The 26,400-nt window shown below is 48.6% G+C and overlaps 1 protein-coding gene and 1 long non-coding RNA gene across 10 annotated transcripts in view; both read right to left on the bottom strand.

Annotated features, from left to right (window-relative positions):
• The window catches only part of KHDRBS3 (KH RNA binding domain containing, signal transduction associated 3), a 179,851-nt gene extending 161,554 nt beyond the window's left edge, over nucleotides 1-18,297 (bottom strand). For 3 of the 6 annotated variants that reach the window (XR_009516688.1, XM_059995229.1, XM_059995227.1), the window contains exon 1: nucleotides 957-1,493. Coding sequence is in view for 3 of the 6 variants with exons in the window: in XM_059995229.1 (XP_059851212.1) it covers nucleotides 957-1,044 (88 nt within the window). In the remaining 3 variants the exon portion in view is untranslated. Of the gene's footprint in view, nucleotides 1-465; nucleotides 521-956; nucleotides 1,494-10,426; nucleotides 10,530-13,479; nucleotides 13,678-15,787; nucleotides 15,925-18,103 lie in introns of those variants that run through there. The other 3 variants (XM_059995230.1, XM_059995231.2, XM_059995228.1) reach the window with 3 other exon arrangements.
• A 7,187-nt stretch (nucleotides 18,298-25,484) lies between these two features.
• Nucleotides 25,485-26,400, bottom strand: part of LOC132413289 (uncharacterized) — a 445,109-nt gene continuing 444,193 nt past the window's right edge. For all 4 annotated transcript variants that reach the window (XR_011246238.1, XR_009516685.1, XR_009516684.1 and 1 more), the window contains one exon: nucleotides 25,485-25,875. This is a non-coding gene — a long non-coding RNA (uncharacterized lncRNA). The remainder of the gene's footprint in view (nucleotides 25,876-26,400) is intronic.

Below are 26,400 nucleotides of genomic sequence, written 5' to 3'. Positions count from 1 at the left end.
TGGGAACACTGTCCTGGGCCCGCACGCCTCCTGTACCCCCTGCACCCCGTGGCCTGCATTCCCCAGGGCTGCTCACACCCTGAGCTGGCCGGAGTACTGCTAAGACGGCACAGGCATCAGAGGCTCCGCGGCCGGCGTTCCGAATCCCCAGCCAGCCCCCAAGGAGGGCGGCCCAGCCAGAGCCTCCCAAAGAGAGGACAGGCAAGCCAAGAAGCGGGCTCCGGTGTGGGCCTCTTCTCCCCTAATGGCCCTCGAGGGCCAGCCTGCAAGGCTTGGCATGAGCTGCCCACCCCCAGGGAGGGCGGCTAGAGCCTGGACCCGGGACAAAGAGGGGATGCGACAGGAGACGGATCTCTGCCACTGGGACCGCTGGCCCTGTTCCTCCAAAGTGCTTGAGGTCTGACCCCAAACCTCCTCCAAAGGTCCTCAAACTTCACCAACAATCCAAGCACCTGCTCCCTTCACCTCTTCTGCATTCGATCCCCTCAAATCCTTCCATTTCCCTCCAGCTTGCTCCAGTTCCTTCCCTCCAGACAAGCCAAACGCACTAGTTCCCCGAGTCCCCCGCCCCACTCTCTCCCTCCAATGAGATCATTCAACCCCGCCCTGACGAAGCCCCCAGATGTTCGCCGTCCCCCACTCATAAGTTTCCCTTGGGTACCTCGAGGCCCTAAAGGTTTCCTTCAAGTCCCAGCCAAACGCCTCAGCCTCCTTCCTTCCCGAGTCTCCCCAACGTGCACACAGACCTCGGCGCTCCCCAGGTGTCCGGTACGCTCCCAGGTCCCTACCCGAACGCCCCCAGTTTGCGACCTGGGTCCCCTCCAGTCGCCCCAAGGGCGACGGCCAGCCAGCCCCACGCTCCCGCCTTGCCCGCCGGTCCCGACCCTCCCGGTCCCCGGCCCCCTGGCCCGCCGCTCCCGGGTCTCCAACGGCCGCGGGCCGGCGCGCGCCCCTACCTTGGTTCACCAGCCGCAGGGCGTGCGTGAAGGAGGGATCCAGGGAGTCCTTCTCCGCCATCAGCTCCGGCAGGTACTTCTCCTCCATGCTCGCCGGCCGCCAGGGCCCGGGACGCGGACTCGAGGCGGGCGAGCAGCGCCGGCCACGCAACCCCCGACCCCGCCCGCGCCCTAGCGGCGCGGAACCCGGGCCGGACGCCGCGGCCGGGGCGCGGCGGAGCCAAGCCGGGCGGTCGGCCTGGCGGCGGCGGCGGCGGCGCCGGCGGCGACGGCGGCGCCGCGAGGCGGGAAGCGGCCGCGCAGCTCCGGTCCCCAGGGGGTGGCCGCCGACTGCCCCGCGCTGGCGGCCACTGCCTCCCGGATGCGGTCCCCGAGCTCCCGCCACGGGCCGGCGCGGTCAGGCGGGCCCTCCTGCCGGGCCGGCGGCACACTCTGCGAGCCTGAGGCAGTCCCGGGCGAACCCCGCCAGCCGGCGCCAGCGCCAGCGCCAGGCTCAGCCGCCACCAGCACGCCGCGCGCCGCCCCGCGTTCTCCGAGCTGCCCCGCCGAGCGCCCCGCCCCGCCTTCCGCGGCCCCGCCCGCCGCGCCTGCGCGTTGCGCCCGCGCCCCGCCGCCCGCCGCGGCGCGCCGCCAGGGGGGGCAGCTCCCGGCTGCGCGGACGGGCCGGGGAGGGGCGTCCCGGCGCCTCCCGCTCGCCCCGCGCTCTCCCACGGCCCGCGGGACGCGCGGGGAGCCCCACGGCTCGGCTACCGCGTGGCCAGACGCAAAGACCGGGAAACTGAGGCCCAGAGAGGTGAAGCGGCTCGCCCAAGGTCACCCAGCGAGGGATTCCGGGAGGAGGGCTGCGCGCTCGGCCCCCGGGTCGGGTCAGGGGCCGGGCGGGGAGAGAGGACGCCGAGCAGCGCCCGCGCTCGGCGCAGCGGGCTCTGGGGAAAGGCAAAGGGGCGAGCCGCCCTGCTCTTTAAGCTCCCTAACTTATCTCGCGTTGCTGTCCCCTCCTATGTGCTAGGAAATAACGTGGGCACGCCGTCCTCCCTCGGCGCCTCCCGCGCTCAGCGCCGACCCCCGAGACCCTCGGTACCGAGGTCGATTACATAAAAGCGCGTGCCCTTCAGGTCGGCCTTGTCATCCCGACTTGCCGCCGGGTTGTCATTCTCTTCGCGCAGAAACCTACTGTGCCCGGATGCGGAGGAGGGAGCTGCGCCCCAGGCCCGTCCCCTGGACACACGTGGGTACTGATGCCCTCCGTCCATACACGCCCCGACCCCCATCCCCGATAAATCCTCCATCAGGCCGTTTTCAGATTTCCCGTGTAGAGTCAGTGTCCCCCAGCAGGCCAAAGACTCCGCATCTGTCCTGCCTTTGCCTCACCAAATCCCCACTTCAAGTCCTGACCTCAATGTCACTGTCCCTGGACAGCCTTCCCGGACTTCCCCAGCAAAGCTGGTTACTGTTCTGTGTCCCACCAGCGCTGATCATGCCTCGCTCACAGAGAGCTGTAACTCTGTTTCCATCAGACCACGAGCATCTCAGGGACAGGGCTAGAGTTTTGTTTTATGGGGAAAGTTCCCAGCGCTTAGTGCACTAGGACAGATGGAGAGGCACCAGAAATATCTGATGAAGGAATAAGCCATGGGCATGCCACTCCTCCGGGAGTGACACTCCTCCGGGAGTGAATCTTCCTCCCAGCCCCCTAGGCAACCTCCTGTACTCCTGATATAAACAGAGGCAGCTCTACACCCAAAGATGCTGGGAGTGGAAATCAAGGACCTCTAAGCTGCCCCTAAGTCCCAGCCAAACTTCCCTCATTCTTAAGCTCCACCCCTACACAGGCCTGGCTCCAGGTGCGGTGCCATTTCAGAGTCCCCGGTAAGAATCTTCTTCACGTCTTTCTTTGGGCTAAACTTGCAAGAGCCAGTCAGGTGCGACAGTTAAATGTGTGGCCTCTGGGCCCAGACAGCCTGCATTTAGAATCATGGCTTAGCTGCTCACTAGCTGTGTTATCTTGGGCAAGTTACTTCACCTCTTGATTTCCTCATCTGTAAAGTGGAAATGATAATAGAACCTATTTTCTAAGAGAATTGTGAGGATTAAGCGTATCAACTCTCAGTGAAATCCCCAGTCTCCAGCACATAGAAAGTGCTTAGTCGTTCTTCGTCGAGTTTTTCCCCTATGCATGGCTGCTCTCTGGGTTTTCTGAACCAGCTTTAGCTCCTGGGGGCACTTGCATCGCCCCAGCAGACTGAATGAAGGACCTGGGACCACACGTCTCTGTTTCGGACCAGGAGCCCAGAGTGTAGCTGGGCAGACACTCTGCAGTCCCAGATCTTCCAGGACCCACTGTGCACCCTCAGTCAAATAACCTGTCTGAGCTTCGGAGCCCACCTCTCCAAAACCCAACTTACGCCGGCAGTCCTGGAGGGCAGTTGGAAGGGTCTGAGGGGAAATGTTTTCTCCTTTAACACTAGAGTGGAATGCACAGACCTTTGGCTTCCATGCCTTACAACACAGGATTTACATTCTAGGGTGTGATTCCCTGGCAGCCACTTTTCGAGGGAGGAAGGAAGAAGGAGAGAGTCTGGGATCCGTAAAGGGGACCAGATGCTCAGCTGCTCCCCTCACCACTTTGTCTAAGACCCTCCTTTCCATTCCAGCCTTCTGCCCCAGTGACAGTCCAGCCCTGGAGTAGTTGCTGTTTTTATTAAGCATTTACTATGTGCTAGGTGGGAGGCCAGGGGCTTTGTACCCACTACTTTCAGTTCTCTCAACACCCTGTAGGGAAGATACTGTTTATCAGCACTTACAAATGAGGAAACCGAGGCTTAGAGCAGTTTAATACCTTGCTTAAGTGCCACCACTGTCAGCAAGGGATCCCAGGCCCATGGGACTCCAAAGCCTCCTCTGCCTGCCCTCCCTGTCCTGCCCTCCCAGGTAGCAGTCTGGGACACCCCACCCCTCCCGCATCCAAATAGTTGGCAGACATGTCTCGCCAGCAGCTGGGGAGGAGGGCTGTACACTGGGAAGCTGACAGCAAAGCACTGAATCTTCTGCTCCGGCCCCTCCTTCTCACAGAACCTTCCAAGAGGGCAGGTGCCCAGCACCGCAAGTATCCACGTGGGGCTCTCCAGGGAGAAGGGAGACAAATGTCTTTGTGACATGCTCATGAAATGATCCCCAGCCACCAACCTGGCCAAGCTGTTGGCTGTGGGGCACCTCCACGCCTTACTGACCAGACTCTGCTGGTCTTCCTGAGATGGCCATCCTGCAGGCACTAACCCTCTGATCCCTTTGAAGATGAGAAAATCAGGTCTTGGGAAAGGTCGTGGATTTTCTTCAAGCAACTATAGGTAATGCTCCAAGTCAGGTCTAATGACTGCCGGGCCAGACAGAGATCTCTCCAGGCGCACACCAGGACTCGCGGGGCACAGGCTTGGTGCACGCACCACTCTGGGTACAAAGGACTAGCCGTGCACAAAACAGGCTTCTCCAAAGCCGCTTCAAGCCAGAGGCACTGGGCCACTTACTCCATCTGCATGGTTTGTGTCTGCCCTGGACCGTAGGCCCAAAGCTGCAGTAAGAATCTCCAGCTGCCCTTTCTCCTCACATCCACAAGTCAGGAGACAACCTCTCGGCGTCAGAGACAGAGGGGCACTTCCCAAATCAACCTCGCCAGGTGACACTAGGCCATCTCAGGCACTGCACTGCTCCCACAGCAAGTCCCTCCATCTCCAGCCAGCCACCACATGGCAGCGTGTGCCAGAGTCCCCGCCTGTCACCCTCTCCACCACCACGCCCACCTCTGGAGAAAGATGGCCAACACTTCCCCGGCCTCTGTGACACTAACAGCAGTGGGTCAGACACAGCCAAAGAAACTCCATGTCATCAGAGGATAACAAACGTGAAGAGAGTCTGTGAGGTCACTGTCACGTTTGTACTGAATCGCTGCTCACACTACAACCTTCCTATTCCTTTTGTTTAAAAAAGGTGAATCCTATCCCAGTTACCACGAGACCCGGCAGGGCCATGGGTGATGGTGTCCAAATCTGACTGGCCTGAGGGATCTCGATTTGGCCCCCGGTTCTCCTGCTTACTCGCTGTGTGACCTTGAGCCAACTACTTGATGTCTCTGAGCACAGGGAGAGGAAATACCAACCTCCCAGGATTCTGTGAGGTTTCAACTGAAGCATTAAGCTTGTCATATGCACTGATGGCATTTAAGGCGCTTTGGGCCTCACTCCTCTACGCTCCACCAGCATTTAAGCAGTCAAGGGCTCCTGTTCACACTTAACACATCAGTTTCTGGGCACCTGTGGACCGCTCTTGCCACCACGCTGTCCTCGGAGCCTGCTCACCTCCACAGCCCCAGCGCCCAGCCGGGCGGTCAGTTCACAGCCAGTACTCAACACTCGTTCAAGTCCACTTCTCCTGAAATGCAGTCCCCCAACAGCACCGCTTCCCAGCGACCAGAGATAAATGAGTTTGTCGTGTGAGACAAGCACCAGAACATGGCACAGCCTTACCTAGAAATCAGTCATTCATGTGTCAGGGAGAAAGGCACCACAAATGTTCACTGTGATCCCGGCTCCAGTCAGCTACAGCAGGAAATGCATTTTCAAACCTTGAGAATGACTGAAAAGGCTTAGCACACGTGGAGTAGGGCACAGAGAAACTCTTCAAAGTTGGGAGCCTTTGCAAAGTTCAAAGTCCATCCATAAATCAGGAACGCCTTCACCGAGGACTGGCTAGTCTGTTGGTGGCTCTCTCCTACTTTATTCAACCAACTTTCCATAACCTCCTGCATTCAAGATATAGAAATACAACTAGAAGGAACCACAGAGGTCTGCTAGCTCACAAGTCACCAGTTTTTAGAGATGAAGAAACAGTTGCTCAGAACATTTAAGTGACCCAAAAGTATTCAGTGGAGAATTGGACACACACACACACACACACACACACACACACACACACCCCCAGCGCGCGCGCGCGCACACACACACACACACACACACACACACACACACACCCAGCCATGTCTAAGGATGAATGGGATCAAACCTTTCAGCCCAGTCACTCACATACCTGAAGAGTCCTATCCTGTCTCTGTGTCCATGTTCTCTACAAGCCTGTTTCCTTCTCTTGCTAGTTGGTGGATGGAAAATCCAGTTCCTCTAGCGGCTAGAGTCCAGCCACTTTCTTCTTTCTCCAGGAAGGGAGCCATCCTGGTACTTTCTTGCAGGAGCTAATAAAACCACAGATATTGCGCAGGCCCCCCCTAGTGGCTAAGTGTGAAAGCACATGCCCCCCAAAGTTAGTGTTGAACCAGATTGACAACCCCCGCGTTGAACCTGGTCTCCACCAAAAGGGAACCTCACATAGGATTTTAATTCGTTTCCAGCAAAGGGGACAGAGAAGTATGATCTTAGGTGAAAGAGAGTGAAAAAGATAGGAGGTAAAGAAAAAGGGGAAAGGAGAGGGGAAAAGGGAGAAAAAGAAGATGAAGAGAACAAAAAGAAAAAAGAGAAAGCAGAAGACACATAGAATAGGAGACAGAGCAAGAGAATAAGGAAGGCTTAAAGGAGGGACGTTTCTCTGTGCTCAGCCTTTCTCTATTTCGAAGATAAACACTCAAGAAAATAGTAATGGAAAATAAGAATTGACATGCCTAGGGTCAGCTGGCTGCCCTGTGGCACCGTCAGGCGGGGACAGAGGAGCCAGGGAGAAGAAGGGACAGGGACAATGTAGTTGACCCCATCACAGCCTGACTTGGCAATCTTTTCAAAATCCAAATATTTCTCTGTCTCTATGTTTGAGCTTCTAAAAGGTGCGCTAATAGCAGCTGTTCTCTTCCTGTTTTACTGAGATCTGATGAGAACAATAAAGATTTGCAGAGAAAACCCCAAAAAGTGCTCTGAAAAATTCCCAGATATAACCATCACAGGAATGTGTTTTATTGTTTTCCTCTATGCAACAGCAGCCCTCTATCCTCTACTTCCTGGACCAAAAGTGTGATATGTGATGCTGGACTGCCAAAGCACTTGCTATATTTCAACAATGCATCAAGTTATCACGACCTCTGGTACTTTATAAGATGCCATGATTTGAAAGGCGCTGTTTAAATGTAAAACATTACTGCCACAGTAGTAAAAAGATCTATGTCCATCTCCTAACCCACTCTTTCTTCTCAGTATGCATAGAGATACACGCAAAACAATTCCGTCCACATTAGCAGAATACTTTGCAATAAAACTGCACGTCTGAGTTCGGCAAAATGATCACAAAACAAAATATTTTTGGAAGTGTCAAGGTACCTTTAGTGTCCAAACAGCTACCAAGGGGGTGATGACATTTTTAGAGTCCACTGCAAAAGTAAACACATCCTGGTCTCATATAAAAATGCCAGCTTGTGTTTGTGTTTTTCTGTAGCTAAAAAATGGAGAGACAATCTTATCAAAAAATGGCTGTGGAAGAAAAACGGACATAAAGTTGAAGTTGTGTACTCATGTACATGGAATTACATGAGAAAACATCTCTTCTCAAAACAAATGTGGACTTTTGTCAGTATCCCGTCTGCGGACTTCCTAAGTGTCTCTGGATTTTTTTCTTTGGGTTCTGTGTAACATGGCACTAGCCTTCCCACAAATCTCATCCCTCATTGCTACCCTGTCTGGGTTTATACCGGGGTGATATGGAACACCTCCAAATCTCTTATTTGCTCTTGATAGGGGAGGGGAGTAGGGTGCCAGGTGTACTCAGGCAATCTGGGTGGACTTGATCCAGCCTCAGATGGCAGCTGGTATGTGGGGAAGTTCCAGCTTCCTCTGTCAGATCTTATCCTGGTAATCAATTTTCTCCTGGTCTTCCTAGCCACACTCACTGGTAACAGGTCTGCCAACCTGCAGCAACTTAGATGTACAAACCACAGTGATCCATGCCCAGTTCGGCCTGGCAAGTTACCCCTGAGCAGGTAATGGTTGGAGCCACCAGCTGAGCAACCAGAGGCTTGGGCCTGCCCTTAGTCAGCTGGGTGCTCTGGGCAAAGCTGCCTCTTCCAGCCTCTCTTTCCCCACTTGTAAAATGAAGGGAATACCTCTCGTCACAAAGAGTTCCTTTAGGATCTCCTTGAGATAAATGTACGTAAAGCGCTTAGCAGAGAGCTGGCACTCAGTGGGCACAGAATGGATGGAATAGCCATAGAGCAGAAATATAACATGAGCCACAGGCATAACTGTAAATTTCCTAGCAGCCACATTAGCAAAGTGAAAAGAGACAGGTGGAATTTATTTTAATAAGATGGTTTAACCATACATATCCAGAATACTATTTCAACATGTAATCAATAATTTTTAAAATATTAATGAGATATTTCACATTAAAAATTTTTATACTTTGAAAATGTGTGTATTTGCACCTACAGCACATCTCAATCCAGAAGCAGAATTCTCAGCAGTTAAAGTAAAACGTGGTCCTACATTTTAATGAAGAGTTGTGTTTAATGGAAAAACATTTAACACTGCTTGCATTTTTAAATTCAAATTCAATTAATTAAAATTAAATAACATTAACACTGGTTCTTCATAATGCTAGCCTTAATTCATGTGCTTGTTGGCCACATGTTACTAGTAGCTATGGTATCAGGCAGTGCAGATCAGAGGAAGGGATTCAGGGGCATGGAATAGAAAACGCAGCTGTCAACTGCTTAACCAAAGAGATGTGTCCTGGTCTCACCCCACGTGAAGCCTAAAATAGGCTGCCCGGGGCTGGTGCAATGGCTACAAAATGTCATCAGTGAGCCAGGCTCCTTCAGTCTTTCTGCTCCACCCACCTTAGGATGGCAGGATGGGTTATCCCCATGACACCCTGGGCATCTGACCTCACTCCAGGCAGGGAAAAGGGGGGGGGAGCAAAGGGGCTAAAGGGAAAATGACCATCACCTGTCGAGTCTGCTCAGCTGTTAAGGAGTTTTCTTGGAAGCCCCAACTAATGGCTTTTGCTTAAGTGTCATTAACCAGAACTGTATCACACACGGACACCCTTATCTGCACAGGGCAGAGCTGGTAAACATAGTGTTTTACCTGGGCACATTGGCACCTCCAACAAAAGTGGAGTTCCTCAGTACGGAATGGGGGACAATGGATATTTGGTAGGCATTTGACAGTCTCTACCCGAAGTGGCACCTGCAATTATTATTACTCATGCCACCAGACTCCAAGGGGCACTCACAAAGAATCCTTAAAGAAAATAATAGAGTTGTGTATTTTTTTTTTTTTTGGCTGAATAACGAAAACAGAAATACCCTTACTGCATCACATCTTAGAATGCAGCTGGGTAAGGTCCAGGGAATCAGGATAGACAGGGCAGGGAAGGCAGGAGGACTGGCCGCTTCCCTGGGTGGGCAGAACGAGGGGTGGCGTGGGCAGAAAACAACTCCTTTGTGCAGGTGAGGCAGATGCTACAGCTCAAGAGAGTGTTGGAAGGAAATGTGCCTTAAGCAACCGGGAGGGTCACTTTATGGAAAGCAAGTGTAGTTCCTGTTGAGGGTCCTTCTCACGGACACTAAAGGTGCTTCTGTGGGCTCAGCTGCAGCTTGGAGGGCTTTCTTGGGAAGCTGAATTCCTATCCCCCGGACTCCGCACCACACCCCTGCTCATCGCTGAGCAGGAAAAGATACACTACCAACCTCAATGTCACCAACGTGATGACCTTGTTTGTTCTTGGAGAGTTACTTAAAATCTAAGCCTCCCTTTCATCCTAAGCCTCCCTTTCATCCTAAAATGGGGGCAGTAATAGGACCACTTAATAGTCCAGTTGTGAGGATGAAATGAGCTAATGCATTCCAAATGCTTAGCTCAGCCCTTACCACATAGAAAGTGCTCAATAAATGATTATTCTGAGTTTTCTCTTACCATGCTAGAGTGAGTTTTGTGTTTCCTTTTGTCCACCCTATCATGTTGTATATTGGTTAGAAGCCTGGCAAGAAACAAACAGTGCTCTCAGAAGGAGTCATAAAGAGAGCTTCATAAAAGGGCTCTTTACAAGGTATGTGCAGGGCAAAGGGAAGCTAAGAAGGAGGCGTTAAGCAGTCTGGGTAACCTTGCCAATCTACGCCTGGGGAGGCAAGAGAGAGGACAGGTCCCAGACCTGCAAGAGCTGTAGAAGTAGGAGAAGACTTGCAGTAGGAGCAACAGCTGCAGACAGAGAGCACAACCCCTGCCAGACGGTGATGTGACCCGGAAGGAGCCAGGGAACCTCACACCTTGACCTCAGTCTTCTACCCGCTCATGTCCTGCAGGTGCCCCTCACCGACTGAGTCCAAACTGAAGCCAGAGACTGGGGAAGCCCAACTGATGCATCCCCTAGATACCAGCCTCCCAGGGCAGAGAGCTGCGTTGAAAGGGGTGGAGAATGGATCCAGACGCGCAGAAGGAGAAGGACCCAGTTACTTTGCAATGTGCTACAGTAAAAGGTCTCACCTTAACTATCTGGAACTGACTTGCTGGATTTGCGCTCCAGTTAATTCTCTTTTCTGCTTGAGGTGTTTGGTATCCACGTTCAGGTTATGTGAACACATGGTTTCTGTTGAGAGTCCAGAGGCAGAGAGGCATCATGGTGTTAAAGGTCTAGAGCCCCTTACCCAGAATTTTACACCATGCCTCTCCCACTCACTAGCCAGTGACCTAGTGCAAGCTAACAGGCCACTCTGAACCAAGCTCTCTAATCCATATCACGGGAGGAAAAACAGCTGTCTCACTGGCTAGTTACGAACATGAGCTGAAACGACACAAGATTCCTACGCCTTTACTACTCTGTGGAAGCACAGTGGGCTGAGAGTGCAGGTTCTGGAAATGGAATGACTGGATTCAGATCCCAGCTCTGCTATTTAAAACTCTGTGCCCTTGGACTAGTTACTTAACCTTTTAGCATCTCAGATTTCTCATCCACACTGCAGAGGAAAATTGTCCCCACTGTATAAGGTTGTTGTGAGAATTAAATGAGCTATTACATGAAAAGTGATTAGAACAACATGTGACTCTTACCATCAACACTCTATTATAAGTAAAGCACTGAGATGCAGTTGTGCGCTTAATACATACTGAGCTCCCTTCCGCAGCCTTCCTACATGATCAGCACCGAGAGCATGGACAGCGCCCTCCCTGGACTCCTCCAAAGGGAGGGTGGGAATTTCCTCCTTTACCCTGTTAGGCTAGATACAACAGAGCATCTGACCAGGAACAAAGTATATGACAGGTTTCATGAGGGGTGGCTCCCTGTTCTTCAGGAAAAGGAAAATGAATACAGAAGCCACTGCTCCCTGCTTCTGCCCAAGAAATATCCAAGCCTAGTTCAAGTACAGGGCTGTTTAGTATAGTGGTTAAGACCATAATATAAAGAGCCAGCTCCTCTCTAGCTGTGTGACTTTGAATTAGTTACTTGACATCTCTGTGCCTGAGTTTCCTCACTTGTAGAAAGGGGATTACAATAGTGCCTACCTCTTCGGATTGTTATGAAGGTGAAATTACTTAATATTTGTAAGTGCTTAGAACAGAGCCAGGTACATAGTATGTGCTTTATAAAGGCTTCTTGAATAAATAGAATAATCTCAGTTCTGTAAACAAATTTTGACCAATTGATTTCCTTTGTGATCAGTACTGGTCTGAGACACTGTTCTCCCTTGGGAGCTAAGAGCACATCAAAACTGTGTTTGTTCAGGGGAAAAGATAGAAAATGCTTAAGTCAGCAAAATCAAGAGGTCCATTCATTGATACAAGTCACTGACATCACTCTTTGGCATTCGACAGCCTGAGAATGCTTTGATTTTTCATCTTGTGAACAAAACAAAGCTCTGCCAATACTTCCTGATCACCAACAACAGATTTAGCAGACAGGAAATGAAATTCTCACTCCTTCCCTTACTACCCTGTGTGTATGACTTGGTCAAGTTATTTCATCTTTCTTTGAGCCTCCATTTTCTCATCTGTAAAATGGGGATGTTAATTCCTATATCGAATATTCCTTCAGTTACACAATAGTTACTCAGTCAATGGAAGAGTTTTCCTTCTACCTTTCTTTTTTAACAGTTGATTTTTTAAAAATTAATTTATTTTTTGGCTACACTGGGTCTTCGTTGCTGCATGCAAACTTTCTCTAGTTGCGGCGAGCAGGGGCTGCTCTTCGTTGCCGTGCGCAGGCTGCTCATTGCCACGGCTTCTCTTGTTGCAGAGCACCAGCTCTAGGTGCGCCGGCTTCAGTAGTTATGGCGTGCGGGCTCAGCAGTTGTGGCTCGTGGGCTCTAGAGCGCAGGCTCAGTAGTTGTGGCGAATGGGCTTAGTTGCTCCGTGGCGTGTGGGATCTTCCGGGACCAGGGCTCGAACCCGTGTCCCCTGCATTGGCAGGCGGATTCTTAACCACTGCGTCACCAGGGAAGTCCCCCTTCTACCTTTTGTATCTCTAAGTCTATAAACGATGAGAAAGTCTGAGAGAGAACTAGTTTGGGAGACTGAATTTCACAGATGGTACCAGCTAATTAAGTGTTAACAAATTTGAAACCAAGTGTACAGCAGGGTTTGTCTTTTTTTTTAACTAAGCAATGCACAATGATACTTCTTGCCTGTGCTAATCTGAAGAAGGCTCTGGCTCTGTTGTTCTACTTTGAATGAAAGAAGGGCTGATGCCTCAGAGGCATAGTAGGAAGAACATAGACTTTGGAACCCAGCTTTTCAACTCCCTGATGTGTCGTAGCCTGTAGCAAGTGACTTAAATTTTCTTCTTTTTTCCTTCTTTTTATCATTAAAGAGTCTTTTAATTTCTGAAGAGTCAAGACCGCTGACAACTTTTCTAAGTCTCAGTTTCCTTGACTGTAAATACCTACCTTACAGAAATACTGAGATTGATTAACTAATATTATGCACACACACACGCACACACTCTTACACACCACTCCCCAGACTATAGCACCTAAACCAGTGCCTGGACTCAGTGTGGTCAGAGACAAAGCAGCTATTTCTGAGCAGAGAGGAAATGCCTCCTCACCACTTAATAACTCATCTATGTTCTTTTTCCTTAGTATTCATCTCTTTATTGACTCTGTGTTTGCTGACTGTATATTATGTGTCTGCTTCAGGCTTTGGAACAGGGTCTCTGCCCTCATAAAGCACAGAGTTTAGTGGAGGAGACGGACATGCTACTTATCTGCTCTATGACCTTGAGTAAGTTACTTAACCTCCCCGTATCCCAGTTCCATTATCTGTACAATGAAAATATTAATGTCGCCTTTACAGCACTGTTATGGAATAAGGTAAAATAGCATATGTCAATTGCTTAGTGCTGGCTTCATAAAACTAATGTGAGAGATAATGAGATAATATAGGAAAAGTGCTTAGAATCGTATCAGGATAATATTTCTTCCATAAATGATGGATTCATCTTATTATTGCGTGAACAGAGGAACACAGAATTGCAGACTGTGATCAGCTCCCTGAAGGGAGAAGAGCCGGCACCGTGACAAAGAATGACGCAGGGGACTTACGTAGGAGGAGTGGCCGGGGAAGGCCCCTCTGAAGAGGTAACTGCTAGGACGTAAGGAATCAGCCTTGAGGGTCAGCAGAGGCAGAACCAGTGCGGGCCTCCTAGATGCCCAGATGTGGTTCAAGCGCCTTCTCTGTGGCTCTCCAGCCCTGTGTCCTCAGGAGAGCCTCGTCGCTTCCCTGAGGCTCAGTCTTCTCATCTGCAAAATGAAAATTACAACGTCAATAATAAAGAGAATGAAGGTAATAGGAATGAAGAAGATAAAGTCAGCGCGGTAGATTTTAAAGAAGAACTCACGTCAGTCACCACGCTGAGAGCTTACGCATCAGAGGCAATTTAGTAAACGCCGGATTGCATCTGCTGCCTGGTGCTAGGCATGCTCCAAAATTTAAAGTTGCCTCCTTGGGGTCATTCACACAACCGGTCAGCCAGGCTTCAAAGCCCAGCACACCCCGGGTCCTTCCCACCTCACCACTCGGTCACATCCAGAACAATCACAGTAGCTACCACATGAGTGGAGCACCTGCCCTAACCCGGGCCTTTTTTGTGAACGCTCTCTTTACCCCTCACGGTGTCTCGGTAGAGGGGATTCTATTCTCTGCCCTCATTTTACAGGGCAGAGGGGCCCTGAGGATGGGCGGCGTGTCCAGCAGTATGTCGCCCAGGCGTCCGCAGCCTGTTTTCCAAGCCCCTGCCCCCCTGACAGACCTCCTTCTGGAAGGGTGTTCTCCTGTGTCCTTAGGCTCCCTCCACCTATCAAGATATCCTACTCCCGATTAGTTCGCCTCTTTCCTTCCTTCCGCCCTTTTCATTCTTGTTCTCCTCCATCTCCTTTTGTGCATTGCACGGGTCTGGGGATTTGCTACGTTGGCAAGTCTGGATATGATGTTGGATAAGAGGCGAGGGGGAGCGAGGAGAGAAAAATGATTCCCGTGATTCTGGCATGTGTGAATTGCTCTATTCTTCACAGCCAGAAGTAATGTCTGAATAATCTCGGAATTAAAACAGTACTTTTCCAGAGGAGGCCGTATTTTCTGGAATAAGAATCAGGATGCATTTCAGAGCAGGAAGGTTAGGAGATGGCCAAAATGTTGGGATTCTTCGGATTGAGGTGGGGGAGCAGTTGAAATTAGTTTTTGTGGAGTAGCTACCAAAGGGTGTTATCATTCCTATTTCACAGAGACAGAAATTGAGGCCAAAAGTCATTTAGCTTCTAAGCTGCTGGAGGTGTTGAACTAAATGGTGAAGCCCTCCTCCTGAGAATTATTCACTCTGTGTGTTCACATCTTGTCCTGCGAGGTCCATTGTAAGCCTTCCGTGGTCCACAGAACTGATGATGTGAGCCTCGGTCTACATATGGCCATGACTTCTCATCCCATTTCAGAGCCCATCCCAGGCTCTGACCTCCCCCATCAAAGCATTCATCTTGTCTATTTACTTGTCCCTATCCCCTTGGACCGTGAGCCCATGACAGATTGTCTGTCTCATGTTTGTGCTCCGGGATCCGGGACAGCCATGTCCTCCTGCCCTTGTTCTATATTCTAAAGAATCACTTCTCCTGTTTCCCAGTCCTCCTCCCTCCGCTGGCTCCTCGCTTTCATCCTCGAGAAGTCCTCTGGATAGCACGCCCTTTCTGGGGAGGTGTCCCTCCCCTGGGCTCCCAGAGTCAGGGGCTTCCACATTGTAGAGCGACCTCCTCCAAACACTCATCCTTCTCCCACCTGGGCCGTGTTTTCCTGCTCCGTACACGTGAGCTGGATAAACAGACAAATGACCCATTACTGTTGTAGCCATGCGTCTGGGGCAAGTCTTTCCAATGTAATCGGTTAAAAAACACTTTTTAATGTGTGCTACTTAAGCGATCTGCATACATTTCATATCCAACAGATTTGTACTAGGCTGATTTGTTCTGTGATGTGGCAGCTTCAAATACAAAAGGAAAAGATACTGCTTGTGGATAACCAGTTTCAGCATTTAGAAAAAAAAATTCCTCTAGGTATTATCTAGAAAATTCCTCTAGGTATTATCTAGAAAATTTTCAAGGAGGTGGAGGTGGGGAGGGCTTCAAATACAGAGCATTTTTCCCTGTACTTATGAGAAGCATCAAGTTTCTGTGTTTTTAGCAGCTAAGAGTGTAAAAAAGAGTGTTAAATTACTTAATAGTTTGTTACATATCAGGTCTAGAAAGCCAATTATGTAAAAAAAAGTCCACATGTATTTTAATAACATTGGATTCTATGTGAGCCAAAACAGCTTGCTTTTCTTTTTCCTTTAACAGCTATTCAGGAAATTCAGGTTATAGTCTCTACCTCCATAATGATTAGAACATTTTTCAATTGTCCATTCGCTTATCCATTCAGTACATCAATGGGTACCATATGCTGAGCACTGGGGAGCACCAGGGAGATGGCTGCATCCTCATCGAGTTATGGTCTCTGCTCGTCCCCTGAGGAAGACATGTATTAAATAAGCTCACACATCGATATGGAAATTACAAATGGTGATAAGTGCCCTGAATGAAGAACAGCAGGTGACCCACTTAAACCAGGTGGTTAGGGAAGTGACAGGCTAGAAGGAGAGCACTTTGTCCCGTCCTCGTTTTACAGTTGGGGAGATAGAGACCCAAGGGTTTAAGACTGTTGTACAAGGCAAGGGACAGAGATGAGGGAAAACTCAGGCCTCCTCTTTCCAAAGCTGAGCTTTCTCCACTAGTCATGGTCCTCCCTTACCTAACTGATTCATCTTCACAAACACAGCATAAGGCTTGGTTATTTCTGAGATCTGTCCACCTCTAGCGGTCAGTGATCTTATTCAATTAAATCCACTCAGATAGACACCCTTTGACTATTTCCCTTTTTTTCTGATCCTATTATGAACCACTGACAATAAAACAATCATAGTAATTCCATTATGGGATTATGTTTATTCCCACCCTCCTTTTAAAAAATGTTTTCTCATAATATCTGGAAACTGTTCTCTTCTTACACAACTTAACTCTAACTTTGTGTTAACAGGTACAGACACAAAACAACTGAATGAAGATCCACAAAGGTGAAATTAGGGGAAGGAAAGATATAACCAGGGAACCCATGCTTGTTCTGATATCTATGTAATCAGACTGTATATGCAGAAGACATTTTCTAAAATAGTCTGAAATAATCTATATTTCATTAGATGGTAGTGTTCATAGAACAAAGTCTTGTTACAAAATAAGTTCTCTGCAATCTGCAATTAATTAAGCAAAGGGACAAACTGTATTTAAAGATCTGTTGAAAGGATAACAACACCATTATTTTTCTGATACAAAGTGCTTTTTCCCATAATGCATCTGACCCCTCTTTTTTTTCTCTCTCTCTTTAGTACTTGACTGCAGTGAAATTCTTAAAATAGGCAGAGTTCTCATCAGAGTATTTTCGTTATCTTTGGAGTGTGTCTCAGATCCCCAAATACCATCTTCTTCCACTAACTGTTCTCTGAGATTTCACCACGGTGGTTTCATTCTTTCTAGCTAAGGCTTTGTTTTAAATTGAACAGAAATGCCCTGGTAGAGGTAACTCACATTTTCCTGCCTTCCTCCCTTTCTTCCTCTCTTCCTCCCCTTCTCCTAACCCTACATCTTTCCATCCTTATCTCCATTCCACCCAAATATCAAAATATCTCAGCATTCCTGGTCGAAATGGAAACTGAATCTCCTCTAGCACCCTTGCCCAGACCTTGCCCACTCAAAGCCAGCAAAGCACCTATAGGCTCAGGATGAGTCCAGGGCTCCCAGCTTGCCTAGACCACATGGCAGCCCCAGAGGAGGGTCTTCCTCGCCTCTGCACAGTGCACGGAACAGCATCTGACACCCTCTAGTTGCTCAAACAATGACGCTATTGAACCAAATTCAATCTAGACTGGCTGGCTGCGAATTATAGAATTTGAATCTGGTTCTACTGTGCTCAGCTGGCTGATGAGAAAATATTTATTCAAGTGGGAACAAGTCTTTTCTTTTCATGGTGTGATTAAAAGTGTTGGACAGACTGGGGTTCAAGTCCTGACTCTGATTCACAGCAGTGGTAAAACTTAAGTCAAATCATCGAACACTGGTAGGCTCAGTGTCTTTATCTTAAAACAGGGATAATAATACTTCATTGGATCACTGGGAGAATTAGGGAGAAGGTCGTAACCAGGTCTGTTATAGGGTCTGACACCTAATAGGTTTCCAATGCGTGTTTACAATCAGAGCCTCAGCACCTCTACCACCTGGAGGGTAGAGCTGTGAGGTGTAACTTGAGGCTCCGCCTTGTTCTGTTTGCTGAACAAACAAAATTCTACTGGCGTATTGCACCTGCTCTACCTACACAGGTGTGCTGCTATGAGGGATAAAACAAAAAAACTAACACAGGGCTCTAGCCATCAAGGAAGTAATCATTATGTTTGACTCGATCATTTAATTCATTTCATTACTTGGTAACAAACTGGGCCAGCAGCAAACTCCCCTGGATGCAAATGGAAAGAAGGGTTTAAATAATTGACTCCAACAAACTGCCTTCTCTCTGTCTGAAACATTGGATGAGAAACAAGAACAGTAGCTGCCTTGTCTTTCTGGCCCATCGCCAAGCTAGACAGGACAAGAAACTCACCAGCTACTTTCCCATTTTCTTACAGGTTTAAAATCTCCATCAAAGTGATGCATCTTTGGGGGCTTCCCTGGTGGCGCAGTGGTTGAGAGTCCGCCTGCCGATGCACGGGACACAGGTTTGTGCCCCGGTCCGGGAAGATCCCACATGCCGCGGAGGGGATGGGCCCGTGAGCCATGGCCGCTGAGCCTGCGCATCTGGAGCCTGTGCTCCACAACGGGAGAGGCTGCAACAGTGAGAGGCCCGTGTACTGCAAAAAAAAAAAAAAGTGATGCACCTTTGGGTGGATTATGGGATGAACTAGGAATCAAAGTTTTCTACGAGTCCCAGTGTTTTTAAATGCATACTAAAAAGTGAATGAGTGAACATACAGTGTCCATAATTCTGACCTTTCCTACTTAATTATCAAGCCCACAGGTATTTCACTTGTTCGAGCACTTATTTCGCTAACATAAACAAAGCATGTCCTATGCATCAGGCACTGTGCAAGGTACTTTACCAGATTATTGTCGATCCATACTACAGACCTGTAAGGTAGTTATTATTATTCCCGTTGTGTAGATGAGGAAACTGAGGGTCAAGAGGTTAAACAATTTAATCATATTTATACCATTAGTAAAAAGCAGAGTCCAATTCTAATTCCAAAATAGTCCTCATGCACATAAAAAATGTATTTATTAAGGGGTATAAGGGAATTGCCCTCCAAAACTTCACTTCCTATGGTTTTTCCCACTTCATTTCAATGACGAGTCCGTTTTTTCTGTTGCACAGGCTGAAATTTTTTTTCTCTGATGCTCCACACCCAATCCGTCAAAAACTCATGTTGCCTTTTCCTTCCAAATAAAGCCAGAACTGAGCATTTCTCATGACCCCTCTCTGGACTCTCAGTGAATTGCTGTGGGTCTCCAAACCCCTCTCCGGGGCTTCGCCCTTGCTCCCTAGACTGTATTCTCATCTCTGCAGCCAGGGGGAGCCTTTGCAAGCAGACATTAGGTTGTGTCCACCTCCGATGGCTCCCACCTCAGTCCGAGTCAAGGCCCAAGTCCTAACAAGGCCTACAAGGACCTGCCTGACCTGGCCCTCTGTTTCCACCCCATTCCTACCATCCCACCCCCCCCCCCGCCACAGTCTCTGCTCATCACACCCTCCTGCTCCTGGCATTTGCACAGGCAAAGTTTTATTCACATCTTATGTCACCTTATGACATCTTATATAGTTTACTTTTCTTTTCTCCATGTAGTGTCTTTCGTCTCTCTCTAGAATGAGGTTAGCAATTTTCAACTTCCTGGTTCTCTGATGTATTTCAAGTGCCTGTCACACAGTAGGTGCTCAATAAACGTATGTTAAATAAAGGAATAAAGACTGGACTGGGGTGCTGTTTAGTGGTATCAAGATGATATAATGGCCAAGGAATACAGGACCATCTGATTCTTAGTCCAAATATAGACGTCCTTCCCAGTGAGATCCATAAGGCAGATATATAGCTGATCCTTGAACAACACAGGTTTGAACTGCACAGGTCCACTTATATGCAAATTTTAGCCAATAAATAAGACAGTACAACACAATCTGAGGTTGGTTGAATCCACGGACACGTAATTGCAGATACAGAGGAATCACAGGTACAGAGAGTTGATTATAAGTTATACTTGGATTTTCAACTGCATGGGGGACTGCATCCTTAACCTCGGTGTTGTTCAAGGGTCAACTGTATACACAAGAAACAGTATAAGGCAAAAATTAATGTAATATTTTATTGCCAGCTGGCCTGGGTTCCAACCCCAAAGGAGCACTCTGGGAAGCTGGACTAGAACAGGTGGCCTCAAGTAGGAGCCTAAGAGATCTTCCACCACCTCAACCCAAACCAGATTTCCAATCTTATCACACCTTGACTATCACCTGCAAGTCAAAGCAAGAGAATCTCTTACTACTTCTGCCGTGGGTGTTAAGAGAGGAGAGGGCAAGAGAATCCTATTAAGTAACGGCGAGAGAGAAGAGGGGGTCACACTCATGTCCTGACCTTCAGGGTACAGTCAATCAACAGCCTGGAATCTGACCAATCCAATTTCTGAGAGCTACACCCTGAAAGAGGGGTCTAGCAAAGATTCCTGCCCCTCCTCAGGTCTTAGACATCACACTGTACGTAGACAATTTTTATTGCTTTTTTATACTTTATGGAAACATAAGCATTTTCCTGTTTACTAAAGACTACATAGGCATCACGTGTGATAGCTGTTGAATGTTCCATCCTAAGGGGTCAGGGGCTTCCCATTGGACAGGAGAGGGACCCTCACTGGCTGACAATAGGCACGACCCTGCTTGGTCCTACAGCCCTGGGCAAGGATTGTATCCAAAACGATTCACTTTATATTCTTGCTACTTTTAGTCTGGTATGAAAAGTACAGATCAGTACCATACGATCCAGCAATTCCACTCCTGGATCTATACCCCAAAGAACTGAAAGCAGGGACTCAGACAGGTACCTGCACACTAACGTGCACAACATCATCATTCACAACAGCCCAGAGGCTGTTCCTGAAGCGATCAAAGAAGGCAGGCAGCCTGTCCTCGCAAGGGAGCCAAGGAGGCGGGGTGGGCCCTAAGACCCAGGAGGAAGAGCAGAATGGAAGTTTCTATGTGTATCTCAGCTCCTAGGTTAAGGCAGTGGGGTGAGGTAGGGCACAGGAGGAAATGGGCTGGGTTGGGGTTACTGGGCTCATCAGGAGGCAGGAGGCTGCCCTGGGCTTTGCTCCCAACAGTTGGTAAGGAGATAAGGAACAGACCCGAACGAACACCGCGAGCTCCAGTGAAAGCCTGATTCTGAAACGTTTATCCCGAAGTTCATTGGGGTGCCTCATACGGGGCTGAAGAATAAAAGAATTTCTGCCAGTGGAAGCCGGTAGCATCCACCCCTCAAAATGAAGGAAGCTGACAGCTAATTTGATCAGTGTAGATAAGACAAGAGAAGAAAATGTTAATTCAGAAGGGAAATCTAATCAAGCCGCCCTGTACCTCCGTGGGCCTCCATCACTCACACCGCTGCTCTCAAATGGGGTCCTCCGCAGTGTGCTGGGCAGGATACGGAAAACACAGATGCCCTCCTGCAGTGGGAGTTGTGCTGAATATTAATGAATCTTTGTGGTTAACTTAAAACAAGCAGTGAGATACTTTAGTCTAGCAAGCAAACTTCGAATTGTGCAGATTAAAGTTGACATTTACTAGCCACTTCCCACTGTGTATGTGTGTGGGGGGGGGTTGGTCCTGAGCCCCTTAAAAGGGACTTCATGGGGAACGTTTGGGGGGCCCTTCCCTGACCAAGAGTGTGGTGCCCTGGCCACTGCCTCCCTCTCAGTCCAACTCAATCCAGCTAACCCAGCTCAACAAACATTTCCTGACTAGCTGGAGGCAGCCCTGCCGAGTGGTAAAAACACAGGCTGCATCCTTGACTAGCTGACTGACCTCGGGGTGATCCTATTACTACCTGGGTTAGCATCTCTGAACCTCAGTTTCAGGTTTTATTTTTCCTAAAACTGGGATTAACAGCAATACCTCCTTTATAGGTTGTAATGAAGAGTAGAGAGTAATCAGCTCAATAAATATAAATGATGATGATGATGATATTCTAGGATATATTCTATAATGATATTCTAGCATTATGCTCTTAACCTTCTGAGCCTTTGCACATGGTGTTTTCTCTGCCTCAAACTCCCTTCCCTACCTCTCGCTAACCTCCCCTTAAGTCTCAGGCCCTGTGTCATGTCCCCTGGGTCACTTTCCCTGACCTCCTCCTTCAGACACTGTTTCCCCGGGACAGTTAGGTCAGGGATTCTTTCCCCTGGGCAACCCCTGTCCCTTGGCTTTCTGCTTTCCTAGCATGTAGCCCATAGAATGGAGGACAGCAATCATTTTAAACATGCACACACATGCATGCACACACATACATACACCCACCACACACACACACGCACGCACACACACACAACAATTATCTTGGGCTTCAAGAGGCAGGAGACCCTGTCTTTGAGAGTCAGTAGAATAAATGGTTGAGTCTTTGGAACCAGCCTGCCTGAGTTCAAATCCTGCCTCTGCCTCTTCTTAGCTCTGTGACCTTAGGCAAGTTACTGAATCTTTCTGTGCCTCAGTTTCCTCATCTGTAGGAATGGAGACAATGATAGTAACAGTACTGCCTTAGACCAAGGCAACCTGGCTCCTGTGCTGTGGGAAGACCTGCTCTGGCCTCCTCCAGCCACGCCCTTCCCAGGGGACCGAGGGGACATTCCACTGGCATCCTCAACTCTCCCCTCCACACGGTGTTCTGGGTGCACCGGACTCCAGAATTCCCAGCCCAGGCAGCCTCTAACCCATCCACTTGCCGGGCCTCCAGGACTTTTTACCTAGTCTGTCTTCCTTCGGGCAGACAGCACCACGGACACTCCCAGGCCTGAGGGATGGCCAAGCGGCCACTGTATGGGAAAGGTTTCTGGACTGAGCTTGAACGTGAGACTAAGGATAGAAAGGGAAGGGGACGAGGAGCTCTCTATGTACTTTGACACTGGTCTGCAGGAAGCTGTGCAGTGTATGACGCTAGCTAGCCCTTCTTGCAGCTGCTAAACCTTCAGAAAAGTTTACCAAACTCATACATGCTTCCTGTGCGTGGAGTGCACGTGTATGTGTGTGTGTGTCACGCAGAAGTGGGGAACAAGCTTGATTTCACGTTGGGGTCAGCACGGGGTAGGTAAGAACAGCACAAACAAAAAGTTAAGAGACTTAGAGGCTGAGGGAAGTTAGCCTCTTGGGCTTAGCAGAAATAGCACAGGTGCATGTGGCTCTCCCTGGGCCAGGGAAGCATCTGAAGGTGGCTGACATTTTTGCACCAGGGTCTCCCGGGGGCAGGGGACCACGACTGACATTTGGGTCACGTGACCTGAGAACAAGTACTTATGCAAAGAGTCAGGGGACCCTCACAGCCGGGATGAGAACAAACCACTGTCTGGAGATAGTACAGACTCGCTGGCTAAAGCAGAGAACACGGATGGGCTGCAGACTGCTCTGGGGCAGGAATCCAGAGACAGGATGGTCTATAGGGTGGGGAGGAGAAGAGAGGCAGAGGGGGAGCCTCGTCATGACGCTGGTTTCCTTGGTTCGTCTCCCCTCACTAGAGCCTCTGCTTCTCGAAACAGATGCTGGGTCACACTTATCTCTCTGTTCTCAGGGCCTATTATGTGCCCATCAGCAACAAGGCACTAATAAATGTTTGTTGAATAAACAAATGAATAGAAATGCTTTTGCATATAAAACATGATATGTTGCTTAAAAATTCAATTTGTGCTCAGCTTTGCAGACGCACATCAATAGTTGGTTATTTTAATTACGTTCAGCTTTTCCTGTGCAACATTTATGAAGTGGACGGTGGCAGTAACATAACTAAACTAATCAGTGTAGAAAGCTAAATAGGACCATCCAAGGTCCATTTTGACCCTCAATTATATGATATGGCGACCAGTATTTGGGACAGATTAAGAGGCAGTGTGGTCCAGGGGGATGATCAACTCCCTTGGACAAACCTTCAAGGTTTGAATCCTTGCTCTGTCCCTCACCATCTGTGTGAATTTGGGCAAGAATCAAATTCTTCCGCTGCCATACGAGGGAAATAATATTTACTTCCTAGGACGTGCCATTTATGAGTGATGGCATGAGGATGTAAGTGGAATATTCAGTAGAATTAATTTCAGGTACTGCTATTCTTGAATGCAAATCTTTAGTCATGGTGAACCTGAGGTGGAGACAGGTAAGTTGCTTCAGGCATCAGCTCCCAGCTCAGGATCCAAGTACCATGAATGACAGAACACCTGACTCTGCCTGGCTTTAATCCAAAGCCTGTGACCCAGCATTCATTGAGATTCAATATGAAATCTGATCCCAAGCACTGAAACAATATTTAATATCAGCCCGTCGTGCCACTGAGTTCTGCTGTAATCTGTTTTCAGATTTGCTGAAGTTTTCTTTTCGATTTTATTAGCAACTATTTCAAATGAAATTGGCACCAGACAATTGGATTACTGAATTGTTGACTCTTATATCCTACTAGACAGTGAAAAGCAAATGTAATTTTCACCAGTTACATGTCAAGCCTTGGCCTAGAGAGACATAGTGGGAAAGGATCTGAATGGATGAGAAACCCAGATGCGGGCTCTTTCTCTGAGCATTGCTTATGTTCGTAAAACAGGACTCGAAAGGGTTAAGGAATCAGCTCCTTATTGCTTCCACAGTACATATTCATATTCACCAAACTTCGTTCCTTTAAGACAACATTTTAGCACGCCTTATCCTCCAAGTAATTCTTCAAGGAAAAATAGATCAGATGAAGGGCATGGACGTTAGGGCCAGAGAGAACCAGATTTAATTCTTATTCCAGCATGATGGTGTTTCGTCTGAAGACAGAAATTACAAGACCTCCTGGCAAACTTGTTAAAAAATTAAAAGAAATGGTCATATACAGGAATGGGCCAATCATTCCCGATTCTCCCCTCTTTTTACAGATGGCAGCTCATCTATTCATTCATCTATCCGGCAGGTAATATTTTTGTCAGATCCTAAGGGGGCAGAATGTATTATTATTGTCAATTATTTGCTTTTTTGCTTTGTCTGGGTCTTTGAATGTGAAAACACACGGGACAGACCTGAATTCAATCTGCAGCATTGAATAAAACAATGTAACTCACTGAGGTTTGGCCGGTGTTTGTTAACACATTAAATGCTGACTAATACACTATGTGCTTAGGGTAAAAGAATGAACAAGACAGACCCTGTTTCCAACGCATGGAGGTTATAATCTAAGGAGGAAGCTTTTAAACAGTAGTTATATGTGGACCTAGAGTCTGTCATACAGAGTGTCAGAAAGAGAAAAACAAATACCGTAGGCTAATGCATATACATGGAATCTAAAAAAAAAAATGGTACTGATGAACCTACTTGCAGGGCGGGAATAAAGAGGCAGATATAGAGAACGGACTTGAGGACATGGGGTGGGAGGGCGAAGCTGGGGTGAAGTGAGAGTAGCATCAACATATATACACTACTGAATGTAAAACAGTTGGCTGGTGGGAAGCGGCAGCACAGCACAGGGAGATCGGCTTGGTGCTTTGCGATGACCCAGAGGGGTGGGATGGGGGGGTGGGAGGGAGGCTCAAGAGGGAGGGGATATGGGGACACGTGTATGCATATGGCTGATCTGCTTGGCTGTGCAACAGAAACTAACACAGTATTGTGAAGCAATTATACTCCAATAAAGATCTATTAAAAAAAAGTAGTTATAATAAATTGTGCATAGTGATCCCTGGTGGACAAGGGAGAGGCTATGGGAACGCGCAGCCGGAGACCACATCCTATTTATGGGGTCAGTGGCCACAGACCAGCCTACAGGCCTGGGCAGTTTCTTGGCTTTTTTATGAGCTGGGATGTGGATCTCATGGAAGGTAAAAGAATGGCATCTCAAAGATGCACATGTCCTAGTCCCCCAGAATCTGTGGATACAGGTGTGATACAGCGAGAGGCTGTTAAGACGGCATTAAGATCGCTAATCAGCTCACCTTAAAATAAGGACATTATCCTGGACTGTGTGGGTGGGCCCGATGCAATCACAAGGGTCCTTTAAAGTGGAAAAGCAAGGCTCAAGGGTGATCCTCAGGGTCAGGAAGGGACTGGGAGCTGCTACTTGCTGGATCTGAAGATGAGGGAAGCAGTTCCAAGGCAAGGAATGCAGAAGCCTCTAGAAGCTGGAAAGGCAAGCGAACGGCGGATTCTCCCTCAGAGCTTCTAGAAGGAACGCAGCCTTGCCAACACCTTGATTTTAGGCCAGTGAGACCTATTTCAGACTTCCAACCCTCCAGAATCGTAAGATAATAAATTTGTGTTGCTTTAAGCCAATACGTTTGTGGTCATTTGTTCAAGCAACCACAGGAAACCAATACAGATCCAACTCTGTCTCCAGAGCCTTTGGTTCCTAGGGTGTTAACTTCCTGTCTCCTATCCCGTGTGCTCTGAGCCCCTCTAATCATTTTAACTCGCTTCAACACCAGCCCCAGAGGCATCGGGGGAGCCACAGGGGGTCGAACCCATCAGCCCAGTGTCCGGTTTCTGGTAGCGTGGCCAGGGTCTTAGAGGGCCACTGGGCATGGGAGGTGCAAGGGGCACTTGAGGGTCACCCAGTCCATGCCCTCATTTGACAGCTGGGTGACTAGGTTCAGAGATGGGGAGAAACTTGCCTAAAGTTCAGAGCCAGAGGGAAGCTGGACTTCCAG

This window comes from Delphinus delphis, chromosome 17 (genome assembly GCF_949987515.2).
Source record: "Delphinus delphis chromosome 17, mDelDel1.2, whole genome shotgun sequence".
Taxonomy (NCBI): Eukaryota; Metazoa; Chordata; class Mammalia; order Artiodactyla; family Delphinidae; genus Delphinus; species Delphinus delphis.
Note: the sequence above shows the minus strand (reverse complement) of the source record. Positions and strands in the feature narration are given on the sequence as shown.